This window comes from Scyliorhinus canicula, chromosome 10 (genome assembly GCF_902713615.1).
Source record: "Scyliorhinus canicula chromosome 10, sScyCan1.1, whole genome shotgun sequence".
Lineage (NCBI taxonomy): Eukaryota > Metazoa > Chordata > Chondrichthyes > Carcharhiniformes > Scyliorhinidae > Scyliorhinus > Scyliorhinus canicula.
Genome location: NC_052155.1, coordinates 168,943,589 through 168,959,310, shown reverse-complemented (window position 1 = coordinate 168,959,310; position 15,722 = coordinate 168,943,589). Strand labels below are relative to the sequence as shown.

The following is a 15,722-nucleotide window of genomic DNA, read 5'->3' as shown; positions in this document are numbered from 1 at the left end:
GGTGCTCTACAAGAAGAAGATAAAGTTCGGAATGTTGCACCCTGCGCGCCTGTGGGTAATTTATTTGGACCGGCATTACTATTTTGATTCCCCGGAGGAGGCGTGGGCCTTCGTGCGGATGGAGAAACTGGACTTGAACTAGGGGTTGGGGGCTGCTGGGTCGGTTGTAATACTTTACTGCTGGTTTCTGCTGTTGCTGTGTTCTCTTTTTCTGTACTTTTGTAATTTTGATATGGTCATTTATTGGGGTGTTGTTCTGTTTTTTGTTGTGGGGCATTGTTTGAGTTTTGTATCTTGCGGGGAGGGATGGGGGGGTCTGTTGTATTCTATATCGGGTTGGGGGTATGAAGTGGGGCTGGTATTTGGAAGCTGCGTCAGAAGGGTGTGGTGGGCAGTGCGAAAGCGCGGGCTTTCCTCTGGTTTCCCGCGTTGCGGCGCTGGGGGGGTGGAGACGATGACCGGGGGGCCTTAACTGGTTCTTCCCCGCGCTGGAGCAGTGCTCTTCTGGGACTGGGGGACTCTTCACAAGCATAATTTCACCAGGCTTGTGGATCAGATGGAGGAGGAGTTCAAGAGGTGGGACATGCTGCCATTGTCGTTGGCGTGGAGGGTGCAGTCCGGCAAAATGACGGTGCTTCCGAGGTTCTTGTTCCTCTTTCAGTGCCTGCCCATCTTCATCCCCAGGGCCTTCTTTAGGAGAGTGACTAGCAGTATTTTGAGCTTTGTGTGGGCACATGTGACTCTGAGAGTGAAGAGGGTTTTCCTGGAGCGAGGGAGGGATAGAGACAGGCTGGCGCTGCCCAACCTTTTGGGGTACTATTGGGCGGCCAATGTGTCAATGGTGCATTCTCTACGGTTATGTAACTTAACATTGTGTTAATTTAAGTTGTTGTTAATGTGTTGTGTTGTTCATTGAGGAGGGGCGAATGTTTATGATTGCTATCATTATTGTTATTGTTGGTATTTTATTATGGTTCGATGTTGTTGTATAAATTCAAAATTTTTCAATAAAAATTATTTTTTAAAAAAAAGTACATCCCTGGTCTTGTATTCTAGCCCTCTCGACATGAATGCTAACATTGAATTTGCCTTCCTAACTGCCGACTGAACCTGCACATTAACCTTAAGAGAATCGTGAACAAGGACTCCAAAGTCCCTTTGTGCTTCTGATTTCCTAAGCATCTTCCCATTTAGAAAATAGTCTATGCCTCCATTTCTCCTTCCAAAGTGCATAACCCTCACACTTATCCACATTGTATTCCATCTGCCACTTCTTTGCCCACTCTCCTAGCCTGTCCAAGTCCTTCTGTAGCCCGCCTTCTTCCTCAATACTACCTGCCCCTCTACAGATCTTTGTATAATTTGCAAACTTAGCAACAGTGTCTTCAGTTCCTTCCTCAAGACCATTAATGTATATTGTGAAAAATTGTGGTCCCAGCACCGACCCCGGAGGTACACCACTAGTCACCGGCTGCCATCCTGAAAAAGAGACCTTTATCCCCACTCTCTGCCTTCTGCCAGTCAGCCAATCCTCTATCCATGCCAGGATCCTACCCTTAACACCATGGGCTCTTAACTTATTTAACAGTCTTCTATGCGGCACCTTGTCAAAGGTCTTCTGGAAATCTAAATAAATCACATCCACTGGTTCTCCTTTGTCTAACTTCCTTGTTACTTCCTCAAAGAACTCTAACAGATTTGTCAGACATGGCCTCCCCTTGACGAAGCTGTGCTGACTCAGATCTATTTTATCATGCACTTCCAAGTACTCTGCGATCTCATCTTTAATAATGGACTCTAAAATCTTGCCAATGACCGAAGTCAGGCTAACCGGCCTATAATTTCCCGTCTTCTGCCTCTCTCCCTTCTTAAACAGGGGATTACATTCGCCACTTTCCAGACCTCTGGGACCCTTCCTGCCTCCAGTGATTCCTGAAAGATCATCACCAATGCCTCCACAATATCCTGAACTATCTCTTTTAGAACCCTGGGGCATAGTCCATCCAGTCCAGGTGACCACCTTCAGACCTTTCAGTTTCCCCAGAATCTTCTCGTTAGTAATGGTCATTGCACTCGCCTCTGCCCCCTAGTTCTCCTGGAGCTCTGTCTTCCACCATGAAGGCTGATGCATAGTAACTATTCAGTTCGTCTGCCATTTCTTTGTTTCCTATTATTACTTCTCCAGCCACACTTTCCAGTCGTCTATTTTTGCCTCTCTCTTACCTTTTATATATTGAAAAAAAAACTCTTCCCATCTTCCTTTATATTACTAGCTAGCTTGCACTCATACGTCATCTTCCCCCCCCCCCCCATTGCTTTTTTTGTTGTCCTCTGCTCGCTTTTAAAGGCTTCCCAATCCTCTGGCTTCCCACTAATCATCGCCATTTTGTATGCTTTTTCTTTGGCTTTTATGCTGTCCTTGACTTCCCTCGTCAGCCACGGATACCTTCTCCTCCCCTTAGCATGTTTCCTCCTCCTTGGGATAAATTTCTATTATGCCTCCCAAATAACCCCCAAAAACTCCTTCCATTGCAGTTCTACTGTCTTCCCTTCTAGGCTCCTTTTCCAATCAACTCTGGCCAGCTCCTCCCTCATTGTAGTTACTCTTATTTAATTGTAATACTGTGACGTCTGATTGCAACTTCTCCCTCTCAAACTGTCGGGTAAATTCTATCATATTGTGGTCACTGCTCTCTAAGGGTTCCTTCACCTTAAGTTCCCTAATCAAGTCTGCCTCATTACACATCACCAAATCCAGAATTGCCTGTTCCCTGGTAGGCTCTGTCACAAGCTGCTCCAAAAAAAACATCTCTTAGACATTCCACAAATTCCTTTTCTTGGGATCCGCGACCAACCTGATTTTCCCAGTCCACCTGCACATTGAAGTCCCCCATGATTATTGTAATATTGTCCTTTTTACATGCCTTTTCTATCTCCTGATTTATTTTCTGCCCCACATCCTGACTACTGCCTGTACATACAGGGGGCCTGTACATAACTCCCATCAGGGTCGTTTTACCTTTGCAATTTTACCTTGTATGAAAACTGTTAACCATCAATTCTGGAAAAATGCATTAAATATGGAAAATCTGAAATCTGCCTGTTCATTCACAAATAAGATCCCTCCAATTTAGTAATCAGAACTAACCGTGTCAATTTTGAGGTGAAGCAGTCCTTGTTACAGCTAGCCCCAACTGCATGGTTACGCAACCTAACAAATAAACCACAAAACTGCAAGCTTTCCTCCTCAAATATGCACATCATTGCCTGTTTCAACATTGCTTTATTCAACTCATGAAACTCAAATCGTGACGGTGTCATAACCTGAGATTAAACCTGTACAGTAATTGCTGAAAAGTGGCCAAAAGTAATCTGAAATTGTCTGTTGGGAAATAACAGCCTACGCTTGGTTGTTACTTTTCACAGAGCTACGTTGGAAATAGCGCTAGTAAAATAACCATCAGCATTTGCAGTACAGCTGTACCTTAGGTAGTGAATTACTTAGTAACTGGTCAAATTACTTCTCTCTCCTGGCTCTGCACAAATCATATTAAAATTAATAAGTGTTGTACAGTACAATACAGCATTGTTCTTAATGAAAATACACGCTATTTGCATACCAAAACCTATTCAAGGAAGAACTGTCCCATTATCAACAACTGCAAGAGTAACAAAATCACCAAAGGAGACACCAGCCCTGCAAACAAGGCGCCTGCAGAGATCATTCCGTACCATTGGCAAAGGACAATTTCTCGCATGGCACTTGTGGCAGACTTTAACTTCGAGAACTGGCTTGTTCAGCTATCAAAAAGATGTGCAAATGATCTTAACTGATCTCACGCACGTTGAGGCTACATTCCCATCATTTCTTACAGATGGAAGGATGCCAATCAATCACCAAGAGTATAATTCTGCATAAATAGCTCTCTCAGCAGTAGACTGAATGGAATTTCCGTTTGAAAAAGTCATATCGGATTTTTTAAAAATACATGTTTTAACTTGGGTAAGAATTGATAAACGAATTCTGGACAGCTAACTATTCAGTTTATACAAATGGGAAGGATGTAACTTTTCCAAATTTCGTGTACATCATGATGTTTTTAAAAAAAAACTATGTTACTCTGATATGGTAAAAGATGAATAATGGGCGTCAAAATTAAAATTACCTAAACCGTGTGTACACCCATGGTCTGCATGTTGAGATACATCAACATCCAGGTTTCCCCCCCCCCAAATTACGATCAGCAGCAGTATCGGGGATGTGAATGTACTAGGGTCATTTATTGTGCACTAATAATTTAGTAAAAATATCTGCTTGTACATCTCATTTTGAAACGACACTGCCTAATCCGATCACATGCCATTCCAGACAGTGCAGTCAGCAATCTAACCCTTCTTTAATAATCACATAAAAGTGAGAGGATGGAAGCATTCTAGTACCAGTGAATAGATGAAGAAGTGTCCTGTATAAACAACACAAGTATCCAACTGAAAAACAAGCTGCTTTTAATCCTCTAAAGAGCATTGTCAACTGTGGTGTTATTTTAGGGTGCAGCTGGAAGTACTAGCTGCACTGGAAAACGTACACTTAAAATTACATTGGCATTAAGCATGCTGCATTTTGTTTTTACATTCTAAAAGTGGAAAAGAAAGTGCATACTTACATCGACTAACCAAATTTCATCTTCTCTACTGTCCTTAAATCTGCAATAAAATTATCACATTGTCAACAAATATAGAATTGTGTTTCCAATACAGCTATATCCAAGATATTACACGATTCATCTTTTTGGAATTAATGGATATTCCAGGTTTTCTTATTGACTGTAACACATCTGTTGTAATGGTGGTCAATCGCATGAATTCACAAGAACCTCAAGGTAGAGTGGAAACTAAGCAGGACTATTTCTACAGCCATGATGGCGACAGCAAAACTTTGTTTGTCCCAAAGTAATATTATACTGGGTGTACATGCTGTGATCATCCTGAATGCAATTAAAAACAGACACCACTCCGCTATAAGTATCTTTCACAAGTGAAAAGACCTGGGACTCAATCAATCAACATCCATGGGAACTATAAGCTTTGGAAATTTTTTGCTCACTAACTTCGGAGCAGATTCTGGAATGCTAAACCGGCAGTATCTGTTGGCCAGTGATAATTCACGTGTATACACCACTGTTATATTGAGCTTAGGTGGATCACTCCACTGCAAAACATATGTACCTTCCCAAATAAATTGAACCTGATTAACAAAAACCCAGCAATTATTTCATGCAAGCTAAACACTTAACATTCAGCTCATACAACTGGAAACATGATGACATGGCATGCACAATTACAGCAGGCAAATTGCATGAAGCATCCATGTCATGGGTACATGTGCGAGGGGCCACTAATACTGGACATCATTACGATGCAAGAGGTGGTGGGGGTGACATCATCACATTGAGACTTAGTGCCATTTGAGAGATGGCGGGGCATGGGAAAAGATAAAAGTGGTTTTCTGCACCTTCAAAGCATTGAGGCTACTGCTGACAGGTACAGGAGTGTGCATAGGTCACGGCCATTGTTTTACTGGGATACATGCACTAAAATATCAGATATGAAGCCATCCATCCAGTAGCTGACAATGGCCAGACTGGCTTAAAAATCAGTCTGCACAGTACAAAATCAGTGGCTGGATTTTCCGGTGCCGATGCCGAAGCTGAAACTGCCGTTCGGCGACCGGCCGGGGAATCCGTGTTCCTGACCAAATTGGGGGGGGGGGGGGGGGGGGGGGGGGGGAGATGACGGGATGGGACATTGCCCGACGCTCGCCCCCTGACCGGTTGAGTTCCCGACGGCGTGGGACACGTGTGGTCTCACCCGTAGGGAACTCGGCGTGGTGGCTATGGACTCAGTCCAGCACCAGTCCGGGGAGAGCTGATCCATGGGTAGGGGGGTGGCATGCAGCATGGCGCGGCCGCTGCAGGCCGCCGCCATCCGCATGCGTAGCCACGGACACGACAATTCTCTGGCGCAATTCAGCAGCTAGAGTCGGGTGCTCCATGCTAGCCCCCAGCAAAACTGGGAATTGGTGGCCGTTTTGCACCATTTGTTCTGACGTAAAACACCACCGGTCCCACGCTGGCGTGGGGACATAGCCCAGAATCGGAGAATCCAGCCCCAGATGTCTGGCAACCCTAGACATGATATTTATTGGGCTGGGTTCTCCGCTTTGCTGGTAGTGAACTCACGCCCGCCGATTTCCCGACGGTGTGGGGACGCCCACAATGGGAAGCCCCATTGGTCGACTGCCAGGATGGAGGATCCCGCTGCCGGCCGGGGAACGCCGCACTAGACGGAGAATCCCACCCGTTATCTTCACTGGTAAAGGATCATGCAGCAGGCTCGTGTGGATATATAAAGTACTAAAAAGAAGCATCCAACATTTACACCAATAACATTTGGAAGCTAAATAAAAAGTTCCTTCAAAACTATCAAATGCTTTTTGTATTCATTGGAAAATAGGACAACCTTTCTCATTTAAAGTATTTGGCTATATTTTGAGTAAACAATAGCTCAATCCGCAATTTTCAATTTTTCTTTAAAAAGTACAACACAAAATACATTCTCTACGGACAGCTTCAGTATTGGTGAAAGAACGAAAGCACTAAAATGGCAATGGTGTTTACTTCAGCAGCAGTACTCGTGCAAGTGCATGGACCATTGGAGGACACACCAAGGCCATGCTCTTTCCTCCCTCACCACCAACATACATCAGAGCATCTTTAGGTTACATTCCAGGGATAGGAGTAAAAAGATGAAACCTGCATACCACTGTGCTGTATTGTTGGAGTTGCGGTCTTTCAAATGAGGCATTGAAACAAGGCCCGGTCTGCCTCCTAAAGTGGGCATAATTGAACACACTATGAAGAGTAGAGGAGTCGTGTCCTAGCCAGTATTTATCCGCAATCAACAACCAAAAGAAAGGTTATCTGGTCGTTAACAAATTGCTGTTTGCGGAACAAAATGGCTGATCCATTTTCGACAGTAAAACAATAACTACACTTAAAAGTACTTAATTGGATGCAAAGTGATTTGGAATGCCTTTATGGGCATGAAAGTTGCGATATGAACAAATCTTTATTTCAAATAGAGGAATCAAAACAACGCACATTCAAGAGGCACTTCATTGAAATTACAGGATACCAAATTTAATAGGTTTAATTTTATTAAATATTAAGCATTGAAGACAGATATGCTAATATAACAAATTCAGATAGTATTATCTAGTGTTCCCCAATCATTTTATTTTGTGAGTCAAAGAGATTAGGAACCTCCAATTCAATCCTTGTCTATGTTAACAGCTCTGCTTAGCTGGGTTGGTGATGTTATTGAAAATGCCCTCTGCCCTTCTGGGTTAGGGAGTGTAAAGCTGGGTTCCTGATCCCGAGCACTAACCATGGGTAAACATACGTATTATTGTCATGTAAGGGTAGCACTAGGCTTATCAATGATGCCCTCGAATCAAATGGCCTGCTGAAACTCACCATCAAGGCATGAACACATGAATAATGACCATGCGGGTGAGGTACCAGAGGGAATTCAGCACCTGTGGAATCATGTTACACAAAAGGGAGTCAGTGCTTTTGAGGGCGGGGGGGGGAAACAGAAAATAGGCATTAAAAATTCTACTGAATGCTTTCTCCCCTTTAATGACCAGCTTAAGGTTTGCTCTCAGTTTACAATGTCACCTGAACCAACAGAGTTGCAACACTTCAGGTATCTGTTACTCTATTTTGGAATACAGAAAATAGGTTAATATGGTATTGTCACCACATTAGGATCACTTTACCGCAGCAGATTACAAGGGGTGCTATTGAAGAATAAGAGAACAAAGGGAAGGTTCAGGTGCTCTTTATAAATTACACGTTTTAATGCAAAGATAATTTTAACCTCACCTGATTTCAATAGAGTTAAATTTGATGAGTGTAAAACACAACTCACATTAGCTACCACCCATGCCCTGCCCTGTGGCTAGATTAGAATTTCCCCACAAGCAGACTGGAATCTCAGGCATTAGACTCCTGCGTGCAGGGCTTTACCACGGACACCAGAAAATGAGCAGACCTGCAGGTTATCACAGATGGGATTGTTTTAATGATCTGGAGTGTCCATTTACCACCATGAACTAACTATGCATGGCACGGCAAGCCTACTCAAGCTTCATCCATCGTAATGACAACCCCAGGCAAGTAATTCCTACATGAATGATGCCCAGAGAAGTCAATGCCTCACCTTAAGCAGACCTCTTGCTCCACATAGCTTGCAATTCAGTCCTAGTGCCTCTTGGTTCTTTGCTCTTCAGTCACAGGAGCTAACTACAGTGGAATTAATAACCCTGCACCATGACTGACTTAGTTTTTCATTTTCTGCCCAGGTCATCCACCCAAATCAGAATCTCTCTCTTTGCAGTGAGTTACTAAACACAGATCTATGACTTTACAGTGCAGCATGCGTTAGCTTTCCAAAGAGTGGCACTCGAGCAAAACAGAAACTGGAAAAGTTAAAAATAATGCACTACATCTCACCATAATCCTTTACAGGATATACCAGCTTGCTACTCGACTGGAGTCAACAATAACTAATTTCTAATTGTGCTCAATTAGCAGATCTGATGTGACATGATCTGAATCACGCAGCTACCTATTGTTATGAACCTCATACCCAATCAGAACGGTTATCTTTTAAGCCACCAGCATTTGCGAGAAAAATATCATTGCTAAGTGCACATTCAGCTATTTTAAAGAAACAAATCTTTTAAACCTTATCCCACCATAGTCCTATGTCTCAGCATATATCCTTTGTTCTTCCAAAATTAGCCCATTGCACAAATATACGCTCCCCAAGTCATGTTCAAATGCAGCAAGACCTGGACAATATCCAGGCTTCGGTAGTCAAGTGGCAAGTAACAGTTATGCCACACAAGTGCTAGGCAATGCCCATCTCCAACAAGAGAGATTCTAACGATCCCTCTTTGACATTAATGGCATTTTCATCAATGAATCAACATCCTGGGGATTACCATCGACCAGAAACTGAACTGGACTAGCCAGATAAATGCCATAGCCACAAGAGCAGGCCAGAGGCTAGGAATCCTGCAGCCAGTAATGCACCCCCTGACTCCCCAAAGCCTGTCAACAATCTAAAAGTCACATGTCAGGGCTGCAATGGCATGCTCTCCAATTGCCTGGACGAGCGCAGCTAAATCAACACTCAAGAAGCTTGACACCATGCAGCATAAAAGCAGGCCGCTTGCCATTCACGCCCATTACCACCAACGCACAGTAGCAAGAGTGTGTAGCACCTACAAGGTGCACTGCAGGAACTCACCAAGACTCTTTCAACAGCATATTCCAAACCCGCAACCACTACCATCGAGGCCAACGGCACCAAATATCTGGGAACACGACCACCAAGATGTTCCCCTCCAAGCCACTCACAATCCTGACTTGCAAATATATTATAGAATCCTTCAGTGCAGGAGGCCATTCGGCCAGTCGAGTCTGCACCGACCATTTGAAAGACCAGCCTACACAGATCCAATCCCCACCCTACCCTGTGACCCAGTAACCCCACCTAACCTTTTGGACACGAAGGGGCAATTTAGCATGGCCAATCAACCTAACCTGTACTTCTTTGGACTGTGGGAGGAAACCGGAGCACCCGGAGGAAACCCATGCAGACACGGGGAGACTATGCAAACTCCACCAGTCACTCGATATCGGAATCAAACCCGGATCCATGCGCTGAGACAGCAGTGTTACCTACTGTGCCGCCTAGCTTTTGTCATCGGTGAGCTCTGAAATATTACATTTGGTCCCCACATCCAAATCACAGATATTGTGAACAGCTGATGTTCAAGTACTTTGACAAAGAGTCATCGGACTCGAAACGTTAACTCTTTTCTCTCCCTCCAGATGCTGCCAGGCCTGCTGAGATTTTCCAGCATTTTCTCTTTTGTGCTCAAGTATTGATCCTTGCAGTACACCATTTGTCACAGCCTCCCAACATGTGAATGGCCAGTTTATTCCTACTCGCCATTTTCTGCCTGTTGGTGCATCCTTAATTCATGTTATTATATTACCTCCTAGCCAGTGTGCTTGAATTTTGCAAACCAATCTCCTGTGGGACACTTTATCAAAAGCCTTCTGAAAATCCAAGGAAACTATATGCACAGACTCTTTTTTATCAATCCTGTCAGTAACATCCTCAAAAAAACTCCAACAAGTATGTCAAACATGATTTCCCATCACAAATCCATGTTGACTATGCCCAATCAGATCATGGTTTACCAAGTGTCCATTTATCACATTCTTTATAACAGATTCCAGTACTTTTGCTACTACTAATGTACGGCTAACATGTCTGTAGCTCCTCGTTTACTCTCTCTAGCTCTCCCTTCTTAAATAGTGGGGTGACTTTGCTACTTTCCCAGCTGCAGGAACCATTTCAGAGAATAGAAATTTGGACGATGACCACCAATGCATCCACTATCTCCACAGCTATCTCTTTCAACACTGTGATGTAGACTATCAGGTCCCAGGGACTTATCAATCTTCAATCCCATTCATTTAACAATGCAACCTTCTTACTAATACTGGATAAAAGGGTCATCTGGACCCAAAACATTAGCTCTTTTCTCTCCTTACAGATGTTGCCAGACCTGCTGAGACTTTTCAGCATTTTCTCTTTTGGCTTCTTGCTAATACTAATTTCCTCATTCTAACTCTTGGGAGAATTCTTGCATCTTCCTCAGTGAAGATAGACATAAAGCAATTGTTTAGCTTGGTTGCCTTTTCTCCATTATAAATTCTCCCAACTCTGTAACGGACCCAATCTGCCATAGCCAAACATTTACTTTTTATGTACCTAGAAGAGCTTTTACAGTCCGTTTTTGTGTTTCTTGTCAGTTTACATTAATATTCTATTCTCCCTTTATCAGTTTCTTGCTGTATTCTAAAAACCTCCCAATTCTCAGGTTTACTACTATATGTGGCAATGTTCTTTCTTTTATTTCTTTTATTCTTATACAATCTTTAACTTCCCTTTGCTAGCCAACAAAGTTGACTGACCTTTCTTTTTGCGTTTTTGTGCCTTGAAGGAATGTATAGCTACTGTAAACCATGCAATAATTCTTTAAAGACTACCCATTGCCTATATATCATACCATTACATTTCCCCAATCCACTGGAGCCAATTTCCCCCTCATTCTTTCGTAACTTCCGTTGTTCAAATTTAACACCCAAGCTTCAGAATGAACCATCTCACTTATCATATTTATCAACAATTTATCATATTGTGGATTCTTAAATTCCGAAATAGCTTTGCAAGCCATTCAATTATATGAAATCTCCACAAAGTCTAACAGAAATGAAACCAACCAAACAGATCACCTGGCATCAACCTATGTGCCGGAAACTACAACAGCACACCCAGCCCTGTTGATCCGCAGAATCTTCCTTATTAACATCTGGGGGCTTGTGCCAAAATTTGGAGGAATATCCCACGGATTAGTCAAGTAACAGAAGGACATAGTCCGTAAGGTACGATTCCATGGGTATGACAATGCATGAGGAGACAGTGGTGACGTCACTGGACTATCAATCCAGAGACCCAGGGTAATGTGCTGGGAACCAGGATTCAAATCCCACCATGGCAGATGAAATTTGTATTCAATAAAAATCTGGAATTAAAAGTCTAATGACGAAACTATTGTTGATTGCTGTAACAGCTCCTCAGGTTCACTAGCAGCCTTTAGGGAAGGAAATCTAGTCTGGCCTACATGTGACTTCAGATCCACAGTAATGTGGTTTGACTCTTAAATGTCCCAGGTACCATCATCGTGGTATGTACCACCCTACCAACAGATCCAGCAGAGGTGGCGATACAGTGGTATACAGGCAGGAGGGAGTTACCCTCAGAGTCTTCAACATTGACTCTGGACTCCATGAACGGTCATGGCATTAGGTCAAACATGAGCTGGGAAACCTCCTGCTGGTTACCTAGCACACTTCCCCCAGCTGATGAATCAGTACTCCTCCATGTTGAACACCACTCAATGAAGCACCAAGGGTGGCAAGGATGCAGAACGTACATTGGGTGGGGGAACTTCAATGTCCATCACCAATAGTGGTCCGGTAGCACCATTATTGACCAAGAATGAGTCTGAGGCAGGTGGTGAGGGAACTAACAAGATGAAAATTCCAACATGACCTCATCCTCACCATTCTAACTGTCACAGGTTCATCTGCCCACAACAGTACTGGTAGGATAGGCCACCGCACAGCCCTTGTAGAGAAGAAGTGCTGTATTCACATTGAGTTTACCCTCCATCAAGATGCATGTCACAATCACCATGCTAAATGGGGTAGATTTTGAACAGATCTAGCAATTCAAAAGTGGACAATCATAAGATGCTGTGGAGCATCAGCAGCAGAGTTGTAAACAACAACAACCTGTAACCTCATAGCCCACTGTATCCCCCAATCTACCATTATCATAAAGCCGAAAAATAAACCCTGGTTCAATGATGTGCAGGCGACCATACCTAGCATACCTAAAGACAAGGTGTCAACCTGGTGAAGCTACAACACAGGACTCTTACTTGCATGCCAACCAGTGGAAGCAGCATGCAACAGATGGAGTTAAGTGATCCCACAACCAACTGACCAGATCCAAGCTCTGCAATCCTGCCACATCCTGTGGTTCAATTGTCCATAATCATTCACAACTCACTGGAGAGGAGTCTCCACAAACATCCCCATTCTCAATGATGAGGGAGCCCCATTCTTAATGATGAGGGAGCCAATTTGAGTGCAAAAGAGAAGGCATTTGCAGCCATCTTCAACCAGAAATGCCAAGTGGGTGATCAGATACCAGTCTTCAGGCAATTCGATTCACTCCATGTGATTTGAAAAAAAAATTAGAATATCCAATTATTTTTCTTCCATTTAAGGGGCAATTTAGCGTGGGAATCCATCTAACCTGCACATCTTTGGGTTGTGGGGGGGTGAAATCCAAACAGACACTGGGAGAATGTGTGAACACCACACGGACAGTGAATAGGGGCCAGGATCGAACCCGGGTCCTCAGCGCCGTACGCAGCAGTGCTAACCATTGCACCACCATGGCGCCCTTCGATTCACTCCACATAATATCAAGAAACAATTGAAGGCCCTGGGTAATGGAAAGGCTATGGGCTCTGACAAAATTCCGGCAATAGTATTAAAGCCTTGTGATCAAGAGCAAGCCACTCTTAGCCAAGCTCTAGCAATGTGGAAATTGCCCAGATAAGTAAAAAATAACTGGATAAATCTAACCAGGCTAATTACCGCCTCATCGGCCTACTCTCAATCATCACAGTGATGGAAAGTGTCATTGGCAGTGTTGTCAAGTGGCACTTACTCAGCCATAACCAGCTAACTCACATTCAGTGGCACTCACCTCCTGACCTCCATTAAAACTTTGGTCCAAACATGGACAACTCGAGATAAGGCAGACTGCCCTCAACTTCAAGGCAGCATTTGGTCATGAGTGGCATCACCAAACACAAAGAAAAATGTTTGTATTTGTTGGAGGTCAATTATTTCAGTGCTGGGACGTCACTGCAGGGGTTCCTCAAGGTAGTGTCCTAGGCCCAACCATCTTCAGCTGTTTCATCAATGACCTTGTTTCCATAGGTCAAATGTGATGATATTCAATGATGATTGCACAAAGTTCAACACTATGCATGAGTCTTCAGATACTGAAGCAGTTCATGTCCATATGCAGCAAGACTGGACAACAGACAGGCTTGGGCTGATAAGTTTCAAGTGTAAGGGCCTTTCCAGTTAATTCCTTTGTTTCCTATTTATTTTACTTTGTCATTATCGATTTTGATCCATGGATCTTTAATGGCGACATACTGCACTGCACCTTCCTTCCTCCCCTCCCTTTCTTTCTTTCATATCACTCACTCAAATGTTTCCTGCCTACTGTTTAGAAGTCTGCAGAAGTCTCCAGACCTTTAGGAGTCTACAGTAAAAACCACTCCAGACTGAGATCAAATACATCAACCAACTGGAGGCCTAGACTGAAGAAAAATCTAACTGGAATATGTCCATCTGAAACAGATCTTGTTCTTTTACTTTGAGAGTGTATATATATATATATATATATATATATATATATAAATATAATATATTATATATATAAAATATTTTATTTGCTGCCTATTTAATTATAACTATTGGTATTAATAAAAGTTAATTATGGGGGGGGAAGGGAGAAACAAAGTCGCCCGTTTGATTGGCACTCCATCCACCACAGTATATATTGTTGCCACTGTGTCTCAATCTACAACATGCACAACAGCAACTCACCAAGGCTCCTTTGACAGCATCTTCCAAACCTGCTCCATCTATCACCAAAAAGGACAAGGGGAGTAGAGGGATGGGAACACCTCCACCTACAAATTCCCCTTCAAGTCACACACCATGCTGACTTGGACATATATCGCCTAGAACTTCACTATTGTTGGGTCAAAATCCTGGAACTCCCTTCCATCAACTTCACTATTGTTAGGTCAAAATCCTGGAACTCCTTTCCGTCAACACAGACTGCAGAGGTTCAAGAAGCACATCACCAGCTTCTCAAGGGCAATTCAGAATGGACAATAAACACTGGTTTAGCGAGAATCACGTGCATCCCAAGTCCGAATAAAAATTAAATAAGCCACAAATTGTATTTCTGTGGGAGGACTACACGGGTAACAGATGAGATATTAAACTGAGGCCATATCTGCCCTCTCATGAATGTAAAAGATTCCACTATTTAAGAGAGTTCTCCCAATACCTTGGCCAACACTTAAAACTCAACTCATACCTCAAACATCTAGCTATTAATTTAATTGCTGTTTGGAGGCTTGCTGTGTGCTAATTGACTGTTGTCTTTCCTGCATTACAACAGTTACATTTCAAATGTGCTTTGCACATTCATTTCTCATTAAATTTGCTGCAGGAAGTTAGGTCTAGTTCTTGATAGTGCAAGTTCTATTATAATAATATGATAAGTTGTCATTAAATATTGGGATGACTAAAGTCAGTGGCATTGGACCCCACCACAAACTTTGTTCCTTAGACACTGACTTAATCCCTTTCCCAGGCCTACCATCTGAAGTAGCGAACTGTTCACAACCTTGGCATCCCATATGACCCCAAGATGAACTTCCAATAATATATCCATGCTGTCACCAAGATCACCTTCTTCCAGCTTTGTAACATTGCCCGTCTCTGTCTCCACACACTTCAGCTGAAATCCTCATTTGTGCCTTTATATCTAGACTTGACAATTCCAATATTTTCACAGTAACGTAATTGCAGTGTTAACCCCACTTGTGACACGAATAATGATTATTATTACTCTCCTGGATGGCCTCCCACCATCCATAAATTCAAACTCATACAAAGCCCAACTGCCCATATCCTAACTTGCACCATCTTGTTCAACCATCACCCATGATCTACACTGACTGCCTGCTATGATAGTGGAGTCGGACACTTTAGGAACTTTCAAGCGGTTATTGGATAGGCACATGGAGCACACCAGAATGACAGGGAGTGGGATAGCTTGATCTTGGTTTCGGACAAGGCTCGGCACAACATCGAGGGCCGAAGGGCATGTTCTGTGCTGTACTG

The 15,722-nt window shown here is 43.2% G+C and overlaps 1 protein-coding gene across 2 annotated transcripts in view; it reads right to left on the bottom strand.

Moving 5' to 3' along the window:
* LOC119972758 (protein disulfide-isomerase TMX3-like) overlaps window positions 1–15,722 on the bottom strand; it is a 161,682-nt gene that overhangs the window by 135,155 nt on the left and 10,805 nt on the right. For both annotated transcript variants that reach the window (XM_038810082.1, XM_038810084.1), the window contains one exon: window positions 4,665–4,704. In XM_038810082.1, the coding sequence (XP_038666010.1) occupies window positions 4,665–4,704 (40 nt within the window). The remainder of the gene's footprint in view (window positions 1–4,664; window positions 4,705–15,722) is intronic.